Source organism: Erithacus rubecula (assembly GCF_903797595.1).
Source record: "Erithacus rubecula genome assembly, chromosome: 3".
Classification (NCBI taxonomy): Eukaryota; Metazoa; Chordata; class Aves; order Passeriformes; family Muscicapidae; genus Erithacus; species Erithacus rubecula.
In genome coordinates this window covers 58,064,356-58,092,007 of record NC_136689.1, presented here as the reverse complement: position 1 = coordinate 58,092,007, position 27,652 = coordinate 58,064,356, and the positions used below count along the sequence as shown (strand labels likewise).

The 27,652-nt window shown below is 40.0% G+C and overlaps 1 protein-coding gene across 2 annotated transcripts in view; it reads right to left on the bottom strand.

The window, feature by feature from the left end:
* KIAA0319 overlaps window positions 1-27,652 on the bottom strand; it is a 51,618-nt gene that overhangs the window by 7,035 nt on the left and 16,931 nt on the right. The window contains exons 3-16 of one of the 2 annotated variants that reach the window (XM_079302442.1): window positions 24,179-24,933; window positions 16,800-16,983; window positions 14,587-14,685; window positions 13,818-13,915; window positions 13,349-13,436; window positions 12,741-12,833; window positions 11,989-12,121; window positions 9,966-10,194; window positions 8,146-8,269; window positions 6,712-6,844; window positions 5,660-5,808; window positions 3,626-3,777; window positions 2,458-2,596; window positions 1,112-1,271 (exon numbers count right to left, since the gene is read on the bottom strand). In XM_079302442.1, the coding sequence (XP_079158568.1) occupies window positions 1,112-1,271; window positions 2,458-2,596; window positions 3,626-3,777; window positions 5,660-5,808; window positions 6,712-6,844; window positions 8,146-8,269; window positions 9,966-10,194; window positions 11,989-12,121; window positions 12,741-12,833; window positions 13,349-13,436; window positions 13,818-13,915; window positions 14,587-14,685; window positions 16,800-16,983; window positions 24,179-24,933 (2,536 nt within the window). Of the gene's footprint in view, window positions 1-1,111; window positions 1,272-2,457; window positions 2,597-3,625; window positions 3,778-5,659; window positions 5,809-6,711; window positions 6,845-8,145; window positions 8,270-9,965; window positions 10,195-11,988; window positions 12,122-12,740; window positions 12,834-13,348; window positions 13,437-13,817; window positions 13,916-14,586; window positions 14,686-16,799; window positions 16,984-23,111; window positions 23,312-24,178; window positions 24,934-27,652 lie in introns of those variants that run through there. The other variant, XM_079302443.1, reaches the window with a different exon arrangement.

Here is a 27,652-nt window from a genome sequence, read left to right as displayed (position 1 = left end):
TCTGTGGAGCAGTCAACTGATCTTCATTCTGAGCTGGGAGCACCAGCAGTTCTCGGGATTCTCAATTTAACAGAAGACAGAGGAGGGTAACAGCAAATGTCATTCCCTCCTTGGTCTTCTGGACTTCTGCTTTCTCCACTCCCATGTAGAGCCTTCCACAAAACACTCTGAAGAAATTTCACTAACTTAAAGAATTTAATAGGAGAAAAAGCTCAGAAGCAAGGGATCCAGAGAACTTCATGTGGAAACTCTCCTGCCCTGTCATTCACAGCTTTTAAGTTGGGTGGTGTTGATCTCACGCTGTATCAGATACTTCAGGGAACATTTTAATTTGAAAATCTGTGATTAAAAATATCATATCTATAAATAGCAGACTTTCCACACTGTGTTTTTAAATATTAAGAGGTTCCCTGAGAACTAAATAAACCCAAAAATGGATTTTAAATTACCAATTGACAAGAAGCAATTTAAAGCTAACTCGTGTAAACAGGTTGTATCAATCATGCTGAGAAGTTTCTCTAGGTACACACAGCCATCTCTAGCACTCTACACCAAGCAGAGGGAGTATTTCTTCTTTACAGTAAAATACCACATTTAAGAGAATCCACTGTGGAGCTTTCTGTACAAAAAATGGATTTTCATCACCAGTTACCTGGGAAAATGTTTATAAAATATTTAGACTAAAAAAATTATGGAGAAGAAGTAGGAAAAAAAGGGGAAATAAAATAGGTTTGATAAATAGAGCTGGAAATTTATTTTGAAATACAATGCATGATTTACTGTGAGAAAGTCTGTCTATCTCACTCCATCATTTGGAAAAAAAAAGCACTAAAATATATATGCATGCATCTTCTTTAAAGGAAAAATAAAAAATCTGTACACAAAAAAAAAAAGGAATTTTTTTAAAATAAAACACTTCAGTTCTTAGCCTCCACAGAGTTTACTTCATCAATTTTCTACCACAGAACACATTCACCCTTTAAAGTATATTCTGTTGAGAAGTATAGCATATTTTGTCATCTTAGAAAAGATTATTTTGCAACTAATTATGAGCTGTCAGAGAGGCAAAGAAAATCACAAGTCTTTCTGGAACAGCAGAACATCTCTGTACCTTATATCTGAGTAGGCTTGTATCTTCTGAACTTTGATATCTGAATCCAACACATTCAGCAGTACAGCCAACTGTCTCACCAGAGTGTCCTTCTGCTGCTCACTTAGCTGTCCCACTCCAACCTGCAGGATCAGCTCCACCAGACCACTCCTTCTGGGATCTGACAGAAGAAGAAGATGCTATTCCTTCAGAGCCAGGCAAGTATTTCAGTACCAGCATGCAGTATTTGAAAGTATTTATTAATACTATAGTTTTCTGCATAAGACCCATATCACTGATAAGCCAACTCTTTTGTTTTCTTAGAGAAGTACTCAGCTAATTTTGTCACATTCTCTATGAAACAAACCTGGGGTGTCCCAAGATAGTAACCCATCTTATCAATAGAAATAAAGTACTTCAGGGTGCACTTTCAGCATTTACACATTTGTGAGCAGAACAGCAACTTCTGCTCTCCTAAATGCTGCCATCTTAAAGTCAGAGGGAAGCACCAGATGAGTCCAAGTACTAAGTTCCCTGCTAGTTATCAACTACTGACTACCACCAGGAAAAGGGAGCAAAAGATGGACTCACATGCAAGACTGTGAGCAAATGAAGATGGTAAATTTGAGAAATATCAGCTAAGTTTATCCTGCCTATCCTTACAAACTGAGGTTTCTTTTATATGGTGCTTGAATTCTAGAGTGCCTCGCAAGCAAAACAAACTTCACAGATACTCCATGATCCAACATCTATATAATATCTCAATATCCCATAATCCAATTACTGTGACTACATTCAACAGTAAACTGAGGAACACAAATAAAATGATTGCCCAGGAGCCAGATAAACAAGGTATCTCTGACAGACCCAAGATTTCAACTTCCATTATTTAGCTATTTTGCCTGCATTTACAACCCCCTGAAATTCTTTGAGGATTTTTTTTTGTCTTTCAGGAAGGAAAAAGTAAAACAAAGAAAACCACACTCTCTAATATAAAACAGCAGCATTTCTACTTAAATTTAATGGTCAGCTCCTATCTCTTTCTATTGGCCAAACTTACTAACAACCAGGAGAAGAAACAAAAAAAAACCCCTACAATAAATGAGAAGCAACAAAAGCCTAATGAAAATATTAACTAGTAAGTATAATTTTTATTTATTTATGGTCCCAGCTATGGTGACTGCAGTTGTTTAGAATCCTGATGTCACCTTTTAACACACTTGGGCCTAGTCACAGAACAGTAAGAAGACAGAGACCTGTTTGCTCTGTGTTTTAACTTGAGAGATTCTCATCAACATCTGAACAAGTGAAAAGGAGAACAAAGATGTGGTATTCACAACATGTCGATGACCTTTTAATTGTCATACCAGGCCGCACTTCAACAGTTGCTGAATCAACATCCGAGTCTCCCTTAGCATCCGTCACTTTCAAGTGGAAAATGTAGGTTCCTTCCACAAGATTAGTTAGTTGCAGTACTGCCTCGTGGTCTGAGCCATGGATGACATCCTGCAAAAACCAAGTCCAGAATAGTTACATCTTCAGACAAAGATGCAGGTTTCATTATCTGGTATGATGCTATGTGTTCTTGCTTTTGACTTTTGGGACAAATGTGACCTATCCACAGCAGAGTAATGAAATTTGGAAGCGACAGTTAATGAGGATATCTGCACATTATGGAGATTTTAATTAAAAATATCCAAAGAGAGAACAGCTGACATTCTGAAGAACTCATCTTCTTGAAAACTCAAGACATTTACATTATTATTTCTCAATTTTATTCCAGTATCCTTAGTTCTGCCTTCTTACTCCTAATTTCTTTTCCTTGGAGTTCGTGCATTTTCAAATATCAACTCTGCCAGCTATATTTAAGCTAAACCTCTTCCTTACACTTTCATGTGAATTGCCTCTAAATTTTTTTTATGACTTTGCTTTCTCTCCTCTCACAGTACCTGCTGATTTATCACTACCTTCCCAAGACCAAAGAGCTGTCCACAACACTTTTTGCAAATAGGGAAAAAAATTATCCCAGTTTTATTAGCTGACACATAACTGAAGATTATCCTCAGGTATTTCTGCTGTCTGCCCCACTAAGAGAACAGAATCCCCTGCCCTAATGCCCCAGGCTAATCACTATTGTCTGACAGGGAAGGTGCCTACATATGTAATGTCAAACACCATTTTTACCTTATCTCATATGCCACCAGGCAGGATTCCTTAATCTTTATTAGTACTTGCTTTCTCAGATCCTTCCTCCTTTGGAATATCTGTATTTCAGATTTTTTTTTTTTCCCCTCTCAAACTCACTAGCTTCATACTATCACCAATTACTCTGCATTGCTGCAGTCCTTAGCTGCCATATTCTCTAGCTACTGAAAATATCACCAGCCTCTTGACCACAGCCTCACAGAGAGCAGGGGAGACAAACCAGAAACAGGCACTACACCTGACAGCATCTTGTGTGTTGTACCTGCTCTCCCTGCTGCAGTTACATGCATAACAAGAGCCAAATTTCATTACAACCTTCAAGAAACTTACCCCAGCTGCTGGGCTTTGGCCATCCCGAATCCACAAATATGACACAATCCCCTGGTCATCAGCAGACCCTGAGCCATCCAAGGTAACAGAGTTGTTTGGAAGCACTAGAACATGCTTCCCACCAGCATGTGCCCGGGGTGGACTGTTGTTTTCTAGCCATAAAAATAGTGAAGAAGAATTTGCTTTCAAAACATGTGATATACCATTGCCAATACACCCACACTGCAGCTCTTTACCTGATGATTGCAGAAAGTAACAACAGAACCTCATATCAAAGCTACAGGGAAAGGATGAGTGGGCATACAAAATCTGGCTCTGAGTATATTGCAGTTGAGGAGAAAGATCTTTTTCAAAAAGCATTGTGGGATATTCTATCAGATCTTCTCAGTCAATCAAAATAATTTTCTGTCTACTGAGGAACACAGCCCTTCATGAGATCACCATGCCAGGACCTTGTCATCTGGAAAATCACTTATTAACCAACAGAAGCTTGTGCAAGATATTGTATCTTCAAAAAGCCTGCATTTAGGCAAAATGCAAGCAGGAAACTTAAGAGTAAGTCTAATGCCCAAATGTTTTTTTGCTCACCACTATCAGTAAAACTAAGGCATGCACTGGGCATATAGTGAAAAAAAGCCAAAGAAATATGACCATGTCTCCTTCCAGAAACCAGACATCATTGTTTTTTTTCAGAACACAACTAGTAAGCCAAGGCTCAAGGAAGCTGCAGGTGAGTGAAATACCTCAATGGACACAAATAGTTGAACATAAATAATTCTTCAGCCCTGGGCAGATCTCAAGGGCATTGGCTGTAAAAGCATAGGGCTGTGTCTCTTCCAAGTGAAATTAGTTACTAAACTTGGCTATTGGAAAAGAGTATTTTTAAGATCAAGCCTGCGACTGTAGGCAGAACTTACTATGGTTACACTTCATAGCACAAACAAGAACATGGACTCATTGGGGCAGAGCTGTTGCCATTTATGTCTACCTGAACATTAACTGAAACTCTGAAACAGTTCAAGCAATGATGCACACGAGTAAAGCAAAGTCCAGCTTTTTCTCAAAGATGTACGTGGGTTGGAGCAATCCCAATCCCAGATACAAATTGGGCAGAGACTGGATTGGGAGTAGTCAGCATAATGCCACTAAACCTTAAAGAGAAGGATTTAGGGTGTTGACTGACAAGAAGCTCAGCATGACCCAGCAGTGTGCACCTGCAGAAAGCCAACTGCATCCTGGGCTTGCTGAAGTCAACACATCCTTGGAAGTGTCCAAGCCAGACTGGATGGGGCTTTGAGCTACCTGGTCTAGTGGAAGGTGTCCCAGGCTATGGCAGGAGGTTTGGAACAATTTGCTTTTCAAGGTCCCTTCAAATTCAAACCATTCTATGATACTATGATTATCCTAAAGCCTCTTCCATAGCATGTATGTTGGCAAAAAAATCCAAAACCCCTAAATACCCCACACTACAGCAACTGTTTTTCTATATAATTAAAAAAAAACCAAAAAAACCCAAAAAAAAACCCCAAACCAAAAAGCAGTAACAAACCCACCACAACAATAGAACACCAAAATAAAAAACAAACAAACAACCAAACCAAACAAACAACTCAGATCTTTTAATACTAAATTTTAAAGTGGAACTTGGTTCATTGGGATGTCACTTCTTGGATATTACTTTAAAATCCACAGTAAAACTGCTTTTCTGCTCAAAGCTTAATTTCAAAGATAAAAGAAAAATGTATCTTTTTAATGATGTAGACATACAATTGTCAAAAATATTATTTTGGAGCATGTTTATTACAACCAATTTTGCATATATTGAACATTAAAACAGCTTGCATCAAATGAAATTAATTCAGCCAGTCACTCATAATACTACTTTACTACAAAAGAGCAGTTTTCTTAAACACATTTGAAATACAACAATAAATATGTTACACTTTTCTGTTCTGATTTCCTTCACATTCTGTCAGTGACTGAATGAACAATCCAGTTGCCCACCATGCCCCAAAAAGCAGCAGCCAGGCTTACCTTCCTTCACAGTAATGGAGAGCACAGATGCACTGCTCAACCCCTGTTGGTCTTTCACAGTCAGCCTGAAGTGATAGGTACCAACCTGGAGACCAGTCACAGTTGCTATTGCCTTGTCATCATTTTCCATCTGTACAGAGCTTGGCCCACTGAAACAAAACACCTCACAAAAATAATTGTGCCCAGGCAGCCAAACTGTGAGTTCACCAGCATTGCTCAGGCCTTTTGATTTTATGTGTGTAGTTCTACTACTGCTATAAGCACTGATGGCTAAAGAACTATTTGAGTTTAGTTTAGAGAATTCATTAATGCCTTTTTTCAAGACATTCAAAGCACTCAAGCACACATCCCCACCTATCAGAAGAGTAGAAAATACCCCCCAGAAGTTCAACCTCATCACAGCTTTTATTCCATGAGAGCATGAAAATAGACCTCATAGCTATTTCATGCAAATTATATTGCTCTAAGAGCCACTCACAACCTGTACAGGCTGCCAGCAGACCTCTTCCTGTGCCAGGTAGGATAGTTGTATGAACTAAAATACCTTGCCCTTTTATTAAGGATCAGTTAGTTTTGCACATAAACATACAATTATAAGCTTTTGTAAAACATTTTCAATCATCATTCAAGAGTGATTAAGTCCCCTGTTACTGGAAGTTCAGGGCAAAGTGACTGACACTTTACTGTTCAATAAACAAGTGACTCAGAAGCCCTAGTTCTATGCACAGATGGAAAAGCTTTGTATATTACAGGATGCAAACCAAGCCTGCTACTTGCTTTTTAACAGGAGACACAGAAACTCCTGTTATTTTCTCTTAATTTTATAAAAGTAGGCCTCAAAATGTAACACTGCAAAACACAGGCAGAGACTGCCTGAACTTTTCAAGTACAACTTAAAATTGCTATTTCTTATGCTATTACTACCCAAGTTGTCCTGAAAGCAATTCTCAAATGTAATTCATGATTCATCATTCAACATGATTAAGAGGCTCTAGACCCAATCACTTTCATTCTTCTCTATTTTACTGAGTGTTAGCAAAATCTTTGGATACCTGATATTTTCCCAGTGATAGAAGACAATGCCTTGGTCATCTTGGCTTTTGCTTCCATCCAATGTAGTACTTTCTACTGGGAAGGTCAATTCCTTGTCAGGGCCAGCCACTGCTATTGGAGGACTGTTATTTTCTGCAAAATTAGCATTTAGTGAATGACATTTTCAAGGTAGTCACTGGCAAGCCTTGCCAATCAGATTTTGCACAGGGTATTTTGATAAAATTTTGATAGATTGGCTCAAAAGGTACAAACCACAAGTATGACATGCACAAGCCAGCAGGTGGGAGAGGTCAGCTCTGCAGCAAGCCAAATCCCAAAACAAGTACTTCCTTTTTCATTAGTCTTATCTGAAGGCACAGTTATACTCCCAAGAATCTTGCTGCATACTCAATGCATTATATGGAATGTCAGAAAACATGAGTGGTGGGGTATTCTCCTGGTCCCACCAGTCTATCCCCTTCAAAACCTCCCACACAAATATGATTCTTTGCTCTCAGAGGAGATATTGACCCATTCTGTCTGCTACTCAAGGCCACTAAGTTAATGCCAAATTCTAGCCTTTGAGAATTTAGTGCAGAAACATAACCTGTCACTCTGTTTTTAGCCTCAGTTTTTGTGAAATGGTAAAACTGGCAACACTACCATTTTCCTGGGTATTTATTTACCCTTGGGCCTGACTTCAGCAATAGCATTTTTCTAACTTCACGTTATAACGGGTTTATAAAAGGCACCACCACACACCACACTTCCAATTCATGTTCTTGATTTCTGCAGTGAATGACTGCTGTAAATTTGTCCCAGAAGGGATCATCTACAAAAGATATATATTAAACAGCAACAGAAAGATAAAATATTTCCCCATGGTGGAACATGAGACCTGCACATGGGCAGAAAAGGCCACTGTGAATGTAAAAGGCAAACATACTGTGAAAAAATAAAGCATTAAAAGAATCACATGAGGCCAAACAATTTGGGCTTATTCATCATTTGGCTCCCAAACCTAAATAAACATGTGAAAGATGCAGCTTTTGGAAAGTCCTTGGTTGACACTTTTTCCTAGGAAACACAATGCAATTTGTTTAAGTGAATTCAAAGCACACGAAGAATGCTGCAGGAGAATGGCAAAACAATAAGAAAACGGAGCGAAACACTGAGCAGCTTTCAAAACAGACTCTGTAGGACATGAAACTCAAGAGCTACAATTTGGGTTTTAGATCACATCCAAACAGACCCGGTGTGAACCCTCAGGGTCAGCACCTGGTTTTTATTTGATTCTACACTTAACTGCCTGCTTTGGCAGCAAGTGGACAAGTCCCTGATGTAGAGTGTGCACTAGGGGTGCAATGTGGGCAGAGGAGGCGTTGGAGAACAGTGCCAGGGTGCCAGGCTGGATCAGCCCTGAGTGCCAGCCCAGACATGCTGCCCTGACTTACCAGGCTGCACGATGAGCGTGACCTCGGCCGTGGAGCGCTGCCGCGCAGAGTCCGTCACCGTCAGCTGGAACGTGTAATCCCCCTCCTGCATTGCGGACAGCTGCAGGTACGGCGTGCGCACTCCCTTCGCAGCACGGCAGGGACAGAGCACCAGACAGAACAGAAATACTCCTGGGTAATGAAAGGTCTCGCAGAGCAAACGTAAGGAAAAAGAAATCCTTGAAGTCATAAATGCAGAGTTTGAGCAAGGAGCTCGTGCACCTTGCAGATAAAGAGGAGGCTTAAAATTTGGTCACAGACAGAGGTAATGTGTTCACTATTGCAACTGTTCCTACCAACCCAGAGAAGTATCTATAGGCAATAAATTCTAATTTCTCTGCATTATTTCTCCACAACAATAATTGTGAAACACATGGAACACTACCATTCTCAGTTAGGAAATTAAGCACTGATGAGAATTCCTACAGCTTATTCCATTTCCTTAGCGATATTTTAAAAACCCAACATCATGACATCCTTTTGTACTTATAAAAACTGTTAAATGCAAAACCAAGCTTGACTTGAACCCAGACAAACAGGGTTATGGAAAAAAAACCCATATTAAACAAAACAACTGTCCTGAACTTACTCTTCTAGCAGCATTTGTTGATGCCTATAAAAGCCCATAAAATGACTGGGCCTGGCTATAGGTCCTTTTTCTTATAAAATGAACATTTTTGGCACCTCTCATCCAACATCCTCTGGAGTGGTCCAGAGAAGAGTCATGAAGATGGATCAGAGGGCAGAAGCACCTCTCCATAAAAAGGCTGAGAAAGTTGGGGTTGTTAGCCTGGAGAAGAGAAGGCCCTGGGGAGACCTCATTGCATTCTTCCAGTACCTGAAGGTGGCTTATGAAGGAGAGAGAGGAACTTTTTGTATGGGCAGACAGTGACAAGACAATAGGGAACAGTTTCAAAGTGAAAGAGGACAAGGTTACATTAGATATTAGAAGAAATTATTTACTCAGAAGGTGGTGAAGCACTGGCACAGGTTGCCCAGAGAAGCTGAGGATACCCAATCACTGGAACTGTTTAATGCCAAATTGGATGGGGCCCTGAACAGCCTGGTCTAGTGAGTGACATCCCTGCCCACAGCAAGGTGCTGGCACAAGATGATCTTCAATTTCCCTTCCAACCCAAACCATCAAGTGTCAAAAAATGGCTCCTGAGTTACAGCTGGATTCATAACATTAATTATCTCAACCACCTACAGAGCTGCAAGAATATACAACTTATCAAATAAAAACAATCATGAAAATAAGAGAATAAATTCTGTAAGCCATCCCTGGAAACCCACGTTTTAGTGAGCATAAAAGTTCACCATAGAGCTGCATAAACACTGCTGAAACGTCTTGTCATCTTTCACCCACAAAACTAAGTTTCTATGTGAGTTCTACTGTCTCCCACAGGAAGTGTTTCAAGCAAAATCTGACTATCCCAACATTCTCCTATAGCCAGATTTCAGCCTGCCCAGAGTCTCAGAAGATGGGAGCCTGTGAAACAGCCTCTAGGGTTCAAGGACAGAAAATGTGAACTTGAAGTCTTTCCAAACCACCAGGGAACAAGCAAGTCTGTTTGGCCCCAAAGAATATAAAAAAGGAATTAAAAGTAGATCTAAAATAAGAGCTGAATACATGTGAGAGAAAAAAAAATAAAAAATTTCATCTCTCTGGGTATTTCAGTGCTTCTGAGCAGTTACTTAGGTATGTGTTATGTGTTTGCCTCATGTTAGAGGCAAAGTAAAAGTGCTCTTCAATCCTATGCAAGGAGAAATACACATACCTGCATTGCTACAACCTTGCCTTTGCTTTTGGGACTGAGTGACCACTCATAGCTGACAATTTCATGGTCATCACTGCTCTGGTTTCCATTCAGTGTGATGAAGTTCTGGGGCAAAGTGACTGCCTGATTTGGTCCTGCATTAGCAATAGGTGGGTAATCCACTGGCTTGTTGACAGTCAGAGATGCAATGGTGGAGTTGGCTGCTCCATCTGAATCAATCACTGTGAGTCTACAACAAGAAAAACAGTATCTGTTAAGATGAACTTCTGCCAACTTCTAAACTGATATATTAATCTTTTTCTGGCACTCTTTCAAACACCACCTAAACAAAAAACACTGATTATATGATATGAAATTCTGCTTCAGACACACATATCCTTCAACTAAGACAGGAAAGAAATCCAGAAAACTTTACAAACACATCTTTCAACCTCTAAGAAAAACAACAAAAAAAGCAGCATTGTTATTCTGGATCCCAGATTAAATCCTTTACCCGCTGACAATGGCAACTTCACCATTCACCACAAACCCTTTCAGAAATGTACTCAGTAAAGAACAGGGATTTTACTCATCACCTATAATGAAACAGTACAGTGAAACATCTAAAACTACTCTGGATGTTCAGAAGCTCTGCTTATAGAAAAGCAGCAGATCCTTACTTCTTATTTGTGGCACACCATTACTAATTTTAATAGAGCTTAATATCAATGTCAAGTTACAAAATTTAAAATGTACAGGGTTTTAAAAAAATGTAGACATTACTGCCTCTCAGAAGCACAAAGTCATCTTAAAATGAGACTATTTCAGGCACGTCAAAGGGATGAAAGCTGCCCTCTGCAGTGTGGTGACCAACTAATCTCTAATCCACCTCTGTTATGAAAACTGCATATAGCTGACCACATGGAAGGGAACCTGAGCAGGAACAAAACTAGTGCTCACTACCTCAGACATTAGGGAACACATACATTTTGCAATGACTGCACATCCATGTGTATCAAGAACACTGGATTTTTTTTGTCCAGCTAATTTCTTGTAATCTTCAGCACATCACTCTACTGCTCAGGAAAGCCAGCCTCCCTCAAAGGCATAGGGATTTAATGACTTCTTAATTCCCTAGGATTTGGAACACACTTAAAAGCATTGCCTGTGTAAGCAAGACACTGCCCTTTTTAATATGGAAAAAAATAAACACTCATTTCTGCTACTGTCTGACATGGAAAAATTCCAGTAAAAAATAAAGAATTGAAGTAGAAACTGTAACACTTTTGGTGGAACTTAGGTGAAACACGAAGCTAATGTATACAATGTATAATAATGTATATGTATGCTGGCTTCAGCAATCTGCTGCTGCTACACTGATATGTAATATACTGACTGATACACAATCCACTGGCAACCAAAGAACCCAAGCTGCATCAGTGGGAAGTCTGACTCTTTATAGACTGGGCTTTAAGTTGAACAGTTCAGAAAAACAACTGATTTTACTACAGCAACTTGAACCACAAACATTGCTTGCACTGTCTGGGCAACCCCCAGCTTCAGCAATGCATAAATGAAGGACACCAGTAGCAAGGCAAATGATTTTATAAAGAACAGAATGATTCTTAGCAAAAGCAACACTTAACCATGTCTTGTGAGGATCAGTCTGCCAATATTACTCTGTCTGCCACCATCTTTCAGAGGGTGACTTTCACAGTCTGATTCATCATTTCATTCAGGGCACTAGCCAACTTCTAAGCTGAGAAAAAAATAATGGTCTGTCACAGTTGTTATTGCTGGAAAGTGGGGACATACTTAATTTATGATACCTACTTTTCTGTAATTTTGTGTTATAAAGGAATCACTGCGAGAATTTTTTATTAAAACCACTCTGTATGTTTCTCCACTGTGCAAAATGAAGAGTAACAGTAACAGAAGAAAAAATTAAGCTTTTTGTTTGAGAAGATACATATGAGCACAGAAAAAACCCTAACATTTAGCTGATATAACAGATAAGCCCCCAAGAAAATCATCATGCAGGTACCTGAAGGTGTAGTTTCCAGGAACAAGGTTAGACAAGTGCAAGACAGGTGTGTCAGCAGATGCCTTCTGCTCTCGCAGGGGACCTTGAATTTCTTCCCAGTGGTAACTCACTATCTTCATATCATCTATGCTTTCTACATTCATTAAAGAAAAACAAATCAGCTTATTGTAATAATTGCTGGAATGAATACTTGAGTTGTTCATCCCTAACTCGTTTTCTACAACTGTCTCTACAAGTATAGCTGAATAAACTTCATGAACCACAGTCATACCAAGTTACCTTGGGTATTATTTATCTAAACAATTCTTAACACACATGAATTAAAAAAAAAAAAAAAAGAAAAAAAAGAAAAAAAAAGAATATCAGTCTCAGACTCTGCATATTCCGACTTGTCTGCACTCAGTAATTAAAAATATAACTACAACACCTCATCAGACCCTGACAACCCTCTACTGTGGCCCCAGCTGTACTGGCATAGAGGCTCTCTGGGCAGAACAGGAAGAAGATGTAACAGTAGCTGCTGTCTGGATACATCAGTCTCTGACACACTGCATCTCAAACTCCCAAATGCAAGGTTGTGTTTTATATTTCTTAAAATAATTTATAACTGGACACATATTCCCAAAATAAACTATTATTCAGGGAACTTCTGAGAAGAGTGAGAAGGAATTTCACCTGTAATTGACAAACAATAGTGTTGTAACTGTATATTAAAAATATAGGATATAAGCACAGAATGGTCCAGTACATACGACTGCCATCGATGAAGGTAGAAGTTGTAGGCAAGGAAACTTCCTGCACTTTGGGTGAAGCAACAGCAACAGGTGGCTGGTTAATTCTGACTGCTGTAAGAAAGATAGGGGGGAAAGAAAAAAGGGAAGAAAAAAGAATATTAGTGGAAGCCCAGGCAAAACTAATGTTAAGTTTACAGGTCAATAGTCCCCAGCAGTTAAATCTAAGAAACAGCTTTGCAGCATCTGCTGTCCTTTTTGGACAAAGCAAAGAAGAAGCTGATAAGCAATGTGCTGACACAGCAGAGTTCCACTGCAGAGCTCCTACATGGTGCAATTCAGATCAGATTCATTTACTGTAAGGTGAATGAAAGGAAAGGAAATGCAGGAAAAGTGGCATGATGATATCAGGTTTTTCCTGAGGAGGGGGAAAGACTAGAGAGCACTTAAACACAGTGAGCAAGATCCTTAGTTCTACTTCCTTCAAACCACTTATAGACACCAAGATATGAAATACACTAGCATGACTGGACTGCCAGATGTCCTTGACAAACAGCAACTGAGAGACTGTTTGATAAATATGCTGTACTTGTGTCAAAGACATTAATTACACCAGTCAACTGATTTACCTGGTTTGACAGTGACATTCACAAAACCTTCACCAAAGGCATTTTCACCAGAAACTGTCACTTTGAAGGCATAAAGTCCCACTGATAACTGAAAAAAAACCACAGAACAAGTAGGGTTACATACTGAATTGTACAAAATAAGTATGCTTAAATATGAAAATCCTATCACAAAAGAATATATCTGGATATCTGAATCCTCAAACTACTTTTATAAATACATATATAAAAGGCCACTTATCATTGCCTGGAAATAGGGAATATGAACCAAACATTGAGGAATTTTTACTCTATCTTAGAAAATTATTAGAGCACTCGAAGATAATGACATAAATTTGGTGACACAAGTGAAGAAACTCAGAATGGCTTGAAGGCATTTGAACTCCTTGAATCAAGGTGCCCTTCCCCACAGGTTATAATTTCGTGAAAGGACCACACAAAGATAATGAGCCTGAGCTTACAGCTCACTTACATGAGAGAGCTTCAAAGTCTGGCTGTGCCTGTGCTCCATTTCCCCACTGTAGTCAGCAGGGTGACTGATTAAGCTCCACTCATAGGTGTAGGCTGTTTCTAAGAGCAATAACACAGCACAAGAACAATCAGTTTTGCATTCAAGATAAGCTCAGAAAACAAAGAAATCAAGTTCACCATTCATCAGGTAAAATGCTGCAGTATAAAGTCATGACTGCTACTGCTTAAGCCTGTAAAATGAAGCAGTATGACCACAAATTGAACTCCCAAAGTATTGCAACTTGGTAAAGCAGCAAGGATGTAATGGACTTCATAAATAATCAACTTCTTCACAAAAACCAGCTTCATGTGAAGCCAACATATTTTACACAGCTACTTATGAAACATCTTTTATTTGCTCCTGCAATTCAGAAGCTGGCAGTTTTAAGGCAAATGCTGCATTCAAAACCTACTTTCCCTCCTCCCCTGAGATTTGCAGCAAGATGCTAAAAACTAGGCCACATCACCTTTTGGTAGAAATTACAGGCTTTCTATTGAACCCTTTGGCTAGTGAGTTCAGGTTCTGAAAGTAAAAGCCACTTAAAAAAAAATTCCTCTTAAAAATCCAATGGAGAAAATCCTCTCTGCAGTTAGTGCCACAAAAGAGGCAGTATTAGAAATGAGAAAAATTGTTTTACCCCAAGTGGTGGATGTTCACATAACTCAGAATTTGCCTGCATTTGCAAGTGGTAGTGTGTGCATCTCCCTGTGTAACAAGGCATTCAACTCACCTGTAGATGGTGGTGGGACAGCAAAGGCATTCAGTTCAACATCATTTTTGGGTAACATCACTTGTATATTATCTCCAGCAGACACAGTAAGTTCTTTAACTGTATATAAGACAGGATGAGTACATTATGTTATAACAGATGGAACTGATGTAAATTTTGCAATGGATTAAGGAAAATTCGACAAGCACTCTAAAGAGAACAGGCAGTGATAATTAAAAAAAACACCTTAATGCATTATAAAATAACAATCTATTTAATCATGACTGTGATTCCCACACCTTTTACCAAGCCAAAGCTTTTTTCCTTCTCCATCTATAAAGTGTCATTTTCCCTACTTCTGTCTCAGAGAAAAGCATTCTCATAATTCTTCTATATCAGAGGTAACTATGCTCTGCATAAAGAGTATGTACTTTTCTCAGTAATTGGAAGCACAGGAATTTAAAAAATACAGTTACAGAAGAAAAAAAAAATCATAGTAGAACTTCAATTTTCACCAAGTACGACTTTGATGTTCGCGTCGCACTTGTAGGGCTGGTTCCAATGTCCATCTTGTGTTTCTTTTAAAAAATTCACTTGCACAGCAGGGCAAATGGTTACTTCTTATCTGAACTGTCCATTCAATCCACTTGCTATCCACTCCTTGTATGTGAAAACTTTTCTCCTTCAAAAAATGCCAAAGTACACAAAAACAGCCCCCAAGAGAAATATATCAAAGCACAACTTAGGGAAATTTTGTTTAGTCCTGTATTTCAAATGTTTTGAATATTTTACTTTTAATATTGGGAAACCACAGAAGAGAAATTCTCCAAAGATTGCATTCATTGGTGTCTAAATGTTCAACTTACAAACTCAGAAGAGAAGCCAAAGAAGCTACTCAGCAGTGGCAGCTGATGGGTCTAAAAATGGATGAAGTGAAGACACTGACAGCCCACTTTCTGTCACTGCTACTTCAATTCACCCAAAGCATCACAACTGATCATGAAAGTTGCCCTAAACACCTGTGGAGTGAAGGTTTGCACTTTGACCTTCACATGAGATGGTAATAAAATGGCTAGAAGAGGGTGATGGCCAAAAGAGAGAAAGAGGGACTGTCATTGAGACTTTCTAGACAATCTGGCTGAGAACACACAAATCCTAGGCAATCCTTGCATAAAGCAGTACCTACTGTGAGATTCACCACATCCTTCCCCTCAGCTTTTTCTTCCAATCTCCTTTTTGGGCTCCCTTCAACCTCCTCCTTCACAGGAAGAGGAGGAAGAGCTGCCTAGTCAATAGTCAATGGTAATGATGAATCATTGTCATGGAAAGGAATCTCTCGTAGCTCATCTCTTCCTGTTACCTTCTACTGCTATTCTGGCTGGCAGGTTGCATTTTGGTAGAGGCTGTCAAGAATGTCCCAAACCAGACTTTCTCTACCAAGAAGCAAAGGCTCTCCACATTCCTCAGTACATTAGGAATACAGAAAAACACACATCTGTGCTTCTCTGCTTCCTTCTAACCCTTTGTCAGTGTGTGCAGGGAGGTATGAAACTCAGGAGGAGAAAGGAGAACATGAACATACACACAGAATTTAACACAACTACAGAGGACATGGTGGTTAAAAGTTCTTTTCAAAATAAAACCGTTTGTTCTGCAGCTGTAAGTGTGATAAGCTTCCTCATAGTTTTTAAATTAGAGAAAAACTTTGCTTTCCCAGGATTTGGAGGCCATGCTCTCCATTGTCTCCATTGTGCTTCCTCAGGTCCCACCTATGTTGCTGCATGGTACCTGGCAACTGCAGATAGGCTTCGACTGCAGAGTTTCTGAGTGTTCTGAGGAGTCACACCAAAAATAACAATATGGCTAGAAGATACTATCCTGAAACTCCTGAAAGCCTCAGGTATTGCTTACCAACTTAAAAAAAGAACCTAAATCACTTAAAACAGGTCTTAATCTCTGCTTTTTGGCTTTATACTTGGCTGGATTTCCTTGAGTTGTCATTTCCCACTAATGGTGGACTTTGTCAGAGTTTTGCCTGAGAATTAAGTGACTACAGGGTCTGGAGTTTGCAGTGTTACTGTAGGTCTACAGGTTTAAAGTGGGATTAGGTAACATTTGGATAAAGAATGAGCTCTTATAACAACAGGTTGGAAACCTGACAGTAGAAAAGCCATCCCCACTCTCTGTCCAAGCTGCAGGTACCCCTCATCCTGCCAGCTATGTTGAAACATTACCTGCTTTAGCAGCAGTAGCAGGTGGTGTGAACTGCTGCATGGGCTCAGATGGAGCAGTGTTAGTGGGAAGTAGCATGATCCCACCTTCAGTGGCGTTCTCTGAGGCCACTGTGGGAGTCTGGGTTTTCTCTGACACATCTGGGGAGAAACCTGGCTCATCTGAAGAAGAGGAAGGTGTAGCAACCTGTAAAAAGGAATTATAGGAAAAGAGTTGTGAGACATTTGATTTAGGGGTATGTTGTTTTTTTAATAGCATGTAGGATGATCCTAGTGATTTATGTTACTAGGAGATGTCATTCATGTACAGAATACCCATTGAACAAGGACTGGTTTTTTTTCCAATCAGGCTTTGTAACAAATCCTAATAATTTTCCAAGTTTCAGATGTAGAATAGTCATGAGATAACCTGGAATACAAGTAAGGCTACCAGTTATCAAAATATTAAAAAAAAATCAGTACAACAGGCCTAAATGCAGTCATAAACTTTTAAAAGCCAATGTCAGAAAGTCTGTGTGGTATTACTGTCTTTGTGCCATACACAAACATAATGGAGTCCTTGCTTCTTACTACCTCTGCTCAGTACACAAGTTGCTCATGCCTTATTATCTCCTCAACAGTAATAAAACACCCTACATGTCTCTAATTCAGGCATCAAGCAAAATTGCCTCATCTTATTAGTAAATCAGAACTGCAGCAAAGTGGCATGAATAACTCAGCACTTGGCTAATCTTGCCTTTCAACAACACATTGCCCAGCAGGTTTTCCTTAATATTCTTAAGACTTATTTCTGATCTAATGATATGGGAAAAGCATTTTTCCAATTATGGCTACTGTGTTTAGCATGTGAAGGTACAGCAAAATACTATTATTTTTACATCATCTATTAACTGAAGAATAGGATTATGAAGGTTGGCAAAGTGTACACTTATACCACAAATGGCTGAGGTGGAAAGGGACCCCTATAAATAGTCCAGTTCAGCCCCTGCCCCCAAAGCAGGGTCAGTTACAGTAGACTGCTCAGGACCAAGTTCAGTCAGGTGATGAGTACCTCCAAGGACAGAGAATCCACCTCTCTGGAAAACCTTTAGTGTTAGGCCATCCTCACAAGAAAAATGATGTAAATAAAACTACCTGTATTTAATTTTGTGTCCATTGTATTGTCCTGCCACTGAACAGCACTGAGAGGAACCTGGGCTCCATCTTTTTCACACCCATCAGGGTAATTTATACACATCTGCAAAATCCCCTTGAACCCTCTCTGTTCAAGGCTGAACAGTCCCAATTCTCTACGCTTTGCATTTCAGGTGTTCTACTTCCCCTTTGCAGCTTGCCTCCCTAGGAAATAAAAGCAGCCCTGCCTTCTGCACAGGAGAAAAAGCTCCCTCTGCAGCTGGGAACATGAAAGCAATGCCAGAAACTGTTCCTTCCCAGTCTGCAAGGAAACAGAGAGCGTGGAAGTCATCCTCAACTCCATCTCAACCTCCAACAATGGACACAGAGAAAAGATCCCTGCGCAATGTCAGGGATTGTGGCTGCCCACTCTTGAGGATGCCAAGGACAACACCAAGAGCTGAACTTTTGGGCAAGTCCGTAACACAGGCAACACAAGCACCTTTGTGGTTCCAGCTCTGCTCCACATGCAGACAGTACTCTATGAGCAGCTGGGCACTGACAGCAGGATCAGGGATGGCTGCTCCCCTGAAGTAGTGCCTTCAGGAATCTCACTATTGACAGCATCATGTACAGGGAGAGCCTCAAGCCCATCCTGCTTTCTATCTTGACAAAAGGTTTCTCCTCCAGATAGGTCTCCTTTACATACTCACTCCACCCCTTATCCTTATAAAGGATTTTCTTCCCACAACTGGACAAACCACAGCGTTCTTTTGCCTTCTGAATTTGAGGGAGGCCTACTTTCCTGAGCTTCCTCTGGCTTCTCTCTTTTCATTCGTTGCAATCCAGCAGCTGAAAAGCAGCCATCATGGCTTTGTAGGACAGATGGAGACAAAGTCACCTCAAACATACCTTTCCAGGGTGCCTCTCCTGCAGTGGCACCAAAAATCAGTCAGCAAGTCTAAGAAACACACTGCAGTCAAAAAAGTTGCCCTGTGGCACTGTCTCATCTGAAGTGGTGTCACAGCCAAAAAGATAAACTAAAAATGTTAGCAGACAGCAGACAATTGTGGTAGGGACAATATCAGAAATAAAGTTCTCAGAGACTATTACTGAGAGATTTGCTGGAACAGATGTGGAAGGCAAGATTAACCTAAATTCCAGCTTGGAAAGTTAAAGGAAAGAAAAGAATTCTTTCTGGGAGTGAGTCCAATAGGCAGTTCTGCTGGTAGAGCTTTGTGGGTTGTTTGGTTTTGCCTTTTTTTATAGCCACTATTGCTCGATACAAACACACCAATGGTGAGGGCCCACATGCTCCAGTTCTCTGGGTTTGACTTGAGTGCAAACATCATGAGAATTCCAAGAGAAAATAAGAACAATCACATAATATGAAGTACAGGCTTCAAAATAGAAAGGTAAATCTAAATATCCAAACATCTTTCAGGGGTTTTATATATCCTCTGTAGATCAAGTTAATGTATTTTTAACCAAACAGAACTGTTCAGCTTCTGCAGGGCCTCAAAGCCAAAACAAGAGATGAACATCTATGATATTCAACTGTGTCCTAAGTCATAAATACGAACTCTGAAGGCAAGCCAATCAGACACTAAAAAGCTCACCATCACATAAAGACTGTCAACCATCTTAAGGTTTCTCAGGTAGAGATTTATGCATTTTGACTGCACCATTATCCCTGCAAATACATAAGCACAAGAATTAAGTCAGGCCTTAACTATTGAGTAAATGTTTGAAATATTGCAGCATCAACATAGCAGGAGCTAGACTCTGACTAAGACTGAAAAACCTTACTTGACTTAGCAGATCAGCAGTTAACTGGAAATTTTTAAAAGGAAATTAATTCTTTGCAGATATCTCACTTCAAGGATGGGTAGCACTGCAAATTTCTGTTTTGGGCAGTTGAACAACATATACTCTGTACAGATTTCTAAATGCACTCATGTTATCAAGCTGCCTGAGAGTGCGAGTCCATAAGATCTCTCTGAACTGTGATGTGAACCAAACAGTCAGATGACTACTTAAATGACAAATCCCATATTCTCTCTCCCAAATCACACATGGAAACTCCCTGCATCTGACCGCTTTTATAAAGATGCTCCAAGGACACAGAGTCCAGAGGTCTGTGTTTGGTTGGTTTCTCTGCTTAAAATCTCTGTGCAGGTCCTTGCTCAAAGAACACAGCTCTTGAGGACACTACATCCTGCTGACTACTGTGAAGGAAGGGAATCAGGGAATCACATTTTTGCCACCTTGCTCTGTCTGGCTTGTCAAAACAGCTTTGTCTGGAAGCTGCAGAAAGGAGTGTGTCAGCACAGATCCAGGAACAGAGACATAAAATTGCTGTGGCAGAACCCAAAGGATGATAGGAAAACATTGTATAATGTGCAATAAACAGGGCAATTCATTACACTTAGGAGCAAGCATAATTTTAAAACCTTCATATTTTCACAACCTATACAAAAACAACACAGTCTGAGAGGTTGTTTGGATTATATACAAATGAGAAAAACTGTTTGGAGACCTCTCGGCATTTTTAATCCAGTGTAAAAATTTAAGATTTCCTTCATAAAAAAAAATTTAGCTTTCAAAAACCAACATTTTTCAGAAGGAAATACAAATATCTGCTAAACAATCTGTATGAGATTTGATGAAAATGTCTGCTTGCTGGAGAAAGAAACACATAAGAAGAAAATACTATCACGAGAATGTACCACAGAAAGCTTCTATTTCACTAGGGTCACAAATAAAGTTCCTAAACCAGAAAAACTTGAAACCAAGCTGAAAATTTTTGTTAGGCATACCTGTAAGGGCTTAGGTGGCAAAGCACTGGCTGCTGGACCACACTGGTGGTCCCAGTTTGTTTGGCAGTGGGGGGAATCAAGCCACCATGCACCAACACTGCAACCTCTCAAACCCTTAAAAAAGGGCAAAGGCCACTGTGGGCAGGGGACACAGAAGGATGTGGAGGGATGCACAACAGGACACATGAGAGGAAACATCTGGAAGCAAACATTATTGTGCACGGGGCTGGATACATCCTCATGGAAACATGCTCCAATGCCACCTCCAGGGGAAATGAGGCCCTCAGAGAAGCCCACATCAGGGCAGATGAAACAAAAAGGAAGGAACAGTGGCAGAAAAGAGAAGGGACAAGTGGCAAGGAGGAGACTGCCATGCACTGACCCCAAACTTCTATGCCACCTGTTTCCTCATCAAAGCAACTGAGCATTATCTGCAGTGAAAGGAAGGGAAGTGAAGATTAGGAAGGGAAAGCAGATGTGTCTGGACTGAAGTTGATTCTAGAGAAGGCCAGGGAAAACTATTTGCTAAAACTGTTTGTCATCTCCATTTCTCCACACGTCTAAATTAAAAGGATTTCCACCTAGGAAATAATGGTTGCTTAGGCTTTGGCAGTTTCTGAAAGCTTTTTGCTTCAACAGATTCCTTCTTTACATTAATAGAGAACCTTTAGAGCCATTTCTCAATACATGTAATGGACAGCTTTTCATGTTATCCCATTAACATGCTTTCTACATATCTGCTCACAGAGCACATCCCAATCACCTTCTAACTACACTTGTCTTATCAGTTCTTCAGCACCATTATCATCTGTGGCTAATGACTGATCCAGCTTTGGAGTTATATCCCTTCTGCACTGAAAACAGCAAGCTCATTCCTCAACCTTTCTATAGGAAATTACAGTGGCTGGGCTAGCATAATGTTAGGATAATATAAAGAGCACACAAGAATGACTGCTCTGTGTCACTGTGAGAAATAGGTTTCTCTCCATTTCATTTTACAGTAAACTCCCACCTATGGTGAGTGTACAAAGAGAAAGCAAAATCTTTATATTCTGGCTGGGGTGGGAAAATCAAAGTAGAGATGTTCAAATAGTGGCCATATATATTTGTCACAGCTGCAGGATGTGGAATCTCAACTTTGATAAAATGGTACTCACATGATCCCTTAGAGACAGAGAACTAGCTTGCTCCGATCTGACATGTACTTTAGGTGAACTCAAAGTTTTCTGACTCCCCTAAGGCACAAGGCATAAGCAGCTCAGTCAGGAGGTATCCTGACAATTGGCTAAAGATTAGCACCACATTAATGGATCTTCCATTAGACAGCAAAATGCAATGAAAACAAGTTTTAAGTCTTACTGCACACCTAAAGTGCACAAATATGGTGGAGCACAGAGCTACTGCAGGTTCTTGGTGTGACTTGATTTCCATCACACTACACAGGCAGTAACTAAAAGGTGCTTGCAAGTTTCCCCTAGCAGATGGAAGGAAATATGGGAGACGAGTTTAGTATAGCAGTGGTTCGGTGTCCTTAATTTTAATTTTGTAAGAACAGCTCAGCTATTGCCCTTTACTAGAACTAACTGCAGCACTAGTGCATGACAGAATGTAACTAAACTTTATTAGCAGAGACAGTCTACTTTGATATCATACTGTTCATATGTACACATATACATGCTTTTTGCACACTTAAAAAAACCCAAACAAACAACTATCTACTCCTCTCACCTAAACCCTCATGTTAACTATGCTCATTTTGAGGTGTGCATGGTAGGAACTTTTTAAAACAAGTCTCCCATCATCAAGTCTGCTTGCAGAAACAATACCTAATTTTCAGCTTGCCACAGTACCTGTTCTGTTGTCATGTGTTCTTCCATACACATGGAGAGGAGTTCTATTCTCTTCTCATTTGTGCAATACACTCCAGACCAACTTAGGCAGCCAGAAAAGTCAGAGGCTACCTTGACTCTATAGGAGGTGGTCTCAAAAAGCAACCTGCTGTCATGGCCCCCACATAATTCCAGGACAATCTCCCTTGCAATTCTTCCAAACAGATACCACAACAGGTGAAAGACTGCTCTACTGCAGCCCATGGTTGTGACCCTGCTTCTTCACTTATTCCTGCCCCTCTTAGGGGCTCTGTCTCATGTTTGCATCCCTAACTAATCCTTTGTTTCCTGCAAGGGTGAGGTCCAGCAGAGTCTCTCTCTGCCTCAGCCTTCTGGAAGCAACTCAAGGCAATATCCTTCTTGGAATTATCAGCACCCTTCAGAAACTTCCTGCACAGCTTTTGCTCTGCTACTCTTGCCCTCCCAGTATCTTATTAGGGCATCTTAAATCCACCATGAGGACCAGGGTTTTAACAGGAGGCTCCTTCATTTACCTGAAATCTTTATCTGTTTCTTATGACTTTCTGCTCTCCACACATCAGTCATCCCATTCCAGAACTGCAGCTGTCAGAGGTTTCACACAACTTTCTTATTTGCTTGCATTTTTTCTTCCCTATAGTAACAGCAATAAATTACCATATTTACAGCAAGACATACTTGCTGGTTACAAAATCTTGTGGAATTTAGAGCAAGTCGGCTAACACTGATCAATTTCCTCTTTCCTCTGCCAAGGAGAGTCATACGCAGGGAATGCTGAATTTATAGCCTGTTTAAACTTTCCCACTGAACCCACCTTGTTCTTAAGAAACCAAAGCCCCTTTAGTCTCAACTGATCAAAGTAGCTGGCATAAATAGAAAACAGGTGCACCTTATGTAAATAGAGAACAGGTGCATCCTGACTTATATATTGGATTTTAAGTAATTAACTTATTTTTCTAATTATCAGACACAAGGATTCTGAGAACAGAGCACCTTATCCACTTTATCCTGCTGCACATCATGATCAAAAACCACTATCATCCCTCCTTAAGTTCCATGCCCCACTCATGTTTTAAAAGCATTATAAAAATTAACTTAGCACTTACAACTGTAATACCACTGTGCATTAGTAGCATGAAACCCATGAAGCAAGCCTAATTTTATTGCTGGAGGAGCTTATGTTCCCTGCTTAAAGCTTATGGCCTTTGGACACCAGAGGGTTTACTAGTTCTGCTCTGCTAACTTCTTCAATGAGTCACTAGAGATCAGAAGTGAAGACCACTGTAACACTATTACACCAGGTCCACATTCACTCATTTGTACACTTTTAAGGAAACCTCACAGTGCCCTAAATGGAATTTTACTCCTTATCATCTGATGAAAAAAATAAAAGTCCTCTAGTGATTCACCTGCCTCTTAGGACAATCCTATCCACTTCAGCCTCTTCTACATGGTAAGATGACTGTAAGTCATATGATAGTTGTAATATTACAAGCAATAACCTCAGATTTCCAAATATTTGAAAACTAAGATAATTGCCAAGTAGCCTCATCACATTCTGCTTACTGAAGGGAAAACATACCTCTTTTTGCAAAGCATCTTCAGGTTGTGCAAGTGGAACAGCTGCTTCCCTTTCAAGTGTCTTCCCAGGGAGTGGTGTAATCTCTGGAAGTGTGGAGTGCTCATTGACGGAAGTCAGTTCAGAGCTGTTTTTATTCACAAGGCTTTCCACCTTCCCAGCCTCCCCTTTCTTTTCAGCAAAATCTTCCTGGTTATCTCCATCATCACCCGTGGAATTGTTGAAGCCATTTTCACCTGCCACCATCAGGCCCCAGTCAGTATAATCCATACTGTCCTTCTGTGGGTGTTTGATGCCCACCTGAAAGGGGTCCTGTTCCAACTCTTTATAATCATCAATGTATTCAGGAATCTCCTCAAGGCTGGGATCTTTTCCAAGCAGAGACAGCTTCTTCAGGTTACTCACTTCCTCTGACGGGTCATTCTGGAGTCCCACAGAGTGGACCATGCTTGGGATCACCTGCCCAAGCCCTAGCAGTGAGGCTGGCCTCTGAGAAGGCCTCAGCACAAAGGTAATGTAGGACTTGACAGTTTCAATTTTTTTAGGTTCACAGTTGTCCTTGTGTTGGCAGTTCACGATGTAACAGCGCCGCTCAAACATCCAGGACAAGTCACAACCAGAGAGGTCACAACACGCTGCGATGCACTCGGGCACTGACAAGGCGTGAGGAACCCGCATGATTTTAGTGGTTTCTAAGTTGGGAGATATTACTGCACCTGAGTACGTGGCTCCTTCTCTGCACTGCTCACAACTGGAACCTGTAACAACACCACCAACATAAGGCACAGCACTACAACAAAGCCACAATATAGTTTACTGTGACCATAAGTGGCATACAAGATATAGACAGGTGGTACGCTGCTTAAAAAAGCACATTTCCTTTCACTAACATCAACATTACCTTTTTTTAAGCATGTCTCTTTGCAGTAATATTTTTATTTGGGAGGATTTTTCAGTATAGGACCTTGATGTATTTTGGAGAAGTAACATTTACTCCTGTGCTACAAATTCTGACACATAGAGATGAAAGCAAGTTGCCAATACTTAAAAACAAGAACACATCAGAGAATACAAAAAAAAATTAAAAATCATGGGGTAATTCCATTACTTCCACATCATGTTTCTATTGGGATCTTTAAAAACATGTTTTAAAACAAGACTCAAATAAGATGCTGTAGCACATCATTGCTTCACTTGAGGGAGAATGGAAAAAAACTCTAAACAGGAGAAAGATTCGTCATCTCATCCGAATGTAATGAAGAGTTCCTCAGTACAACATATTTACTGGTCTTAATATAAAACCTGGATCAATTTCTCAACTTTTGCTGCTTTACCCACAAGCTCATGTGAAACCCCAAGAGCTTGCTCCAGTATGGAGCACTTTCCTTCATTTGCAGTAAAGCTGCAATGTTTTAACATGACATCAGGATTATTTTCATAGCACATTACAGACTGAGCGTGAAATCGTCAAAAATGAATCAACATATTATATATTTCAGTCAGTTTTTAACATCTTTTCTAGGTGTTTTTTCCCTGGTTATAACTGCTCTTCACAATTCCTCTCCCTAGAATCTGAATATGTTTCAAGAAAGTTGAGGAATACCAGGAAATTACTCTCTTTGGTATTTAATAGGACTTGCTAACTCAATGAATAAAAATAAACACACCCCCACTGTGGAGCTAATGCAGGAATGGAAGGCAAAGCTGACATTACCTGCTTTGTACCTCATTATTCACAATAGTACAGGTCAGAAAAAATGAAATCAAGGAGCAGGAATAGGCAGGCCATAGGGATTAGGTTTGAGTATGAGATGCAGAGATTCTCCAACACATGCAATGTGTCCAGCACCACATTACAGCTCCCACCACTTCATCTGGGCTGAACTGCAGCACACTACTTCACAATACATGAACTGAATACAGCTATCAAAATATATGTAGGGAATCAAACTGCCTGGGAAGAATATAAACCTGGCAAAGTAGGTTATTTCAATGCCAAAAAACCCAAAAACAACCCAAATCAAACAAACAAACAAAAAAAAAAGGCACCACATACATGCTGAGGGATAGAGTGGACAAGATGGTATGATGGTTTTGCAGAGCTGGCTGTGTGGGGTAAGGAAAAACATGAAATGAAAACAAATTTTAAAGAAGACTGATGACTTGCAAATAGGTATAGCTGAATACGAAGCTGAGAAAAAGAGCTTCAAGTACCATTTTCCTGACTGCAGCTACTCTTTCACACAGAGCTAGGATGCTGTCAACTATTCCATTTTACACTTTCAGTGAAAAAAATCTATCCAGAGAAACATGCACTTAAAACAACCTATCCTGTTCTTAAACAGCCCAGACATGAAGAATCCTTATCTGCAGCCAGAAGATGCTCAAGATCCCTGATTTTTTTTTCTGTTACACTGCATATAAACATTTCCTCTACATCCACTTTTACCTGCAAGAATGCAATGCCCTGGCAGAGACTTGGAATTGTCATCACAAGTCTTTTCTTTAAGTTGTCTGCAAAATTTAGAACAGGGAAGCCAGAAAAACTCTGAGTTAAAATGAAGTATAGGAGTCAGGCATCCCATTCAACCATTGTGTCTTTTTGCAACTCATATGCATTTAATTAATCCTATAAATCAGTAGAGAGATGAGATACAGGCCTTTAAAAAGGGAAAACAGAAACATGACTCTGTGCAAACGTGTAATATTAAGTCAGCAACAAATCACTACAATGAATACTTTAGGAACAGCATTATTAATGTGGGCCAAAAGCTCCTTTGATGGCTGTTTTCATCACACTCCTTCTTTAACTTAAAAAAAAAAAACCCTGAAGTTTTATTTTATTTTTTTATTTATTTTTTGAAGTAGGCCCTACTTACTTGATCAGAACACAATGACCAATAGCTCTTGTTTTAGAGACAGGCCTACACAACTGGGATACTCCACAGCTCTAAAATAAGGTCAGCCTTAAACCAGCTTCAAATCTCACTGTCACTTTCAGTTTGACACATCAGTTATCACACTGCAGAGTCAACATCCCTCAAAATTCATGGTGCATCTTTAGTCATAGAGAGAAGACTGATTCCCTTCATTAAAAGAAAAAACCCTCTGGAACATGAGTCAATAGCCTAAAACTTCTGCAAGATAAGTGTTTCCCTTCCTCTTAGCTGCACCTGTTACATCTCCACTAGGACAACACTGACATATCCAGGGACCTAGTCAGGCAAGTTGGTAACCGTAAAAAACCCTCAACCTATATCCCCCACCAAAATCCTAACAGAGTCACAGTGTGGAATACAATATTATTTTAAAGATATACCCTCCTTCAATGAGGGAACATTCTCATCTGTCTTGGAGCTTCACACTTCTGCTCCTTCACATCTTGGAGCATGAGTCCATTGATTCCAAGAGCCCCTCAGGAATACAGCTGCTCCCCTGCTGGAGTTGGCTGGAGACCTTTCCTCAAGTGAACATGGA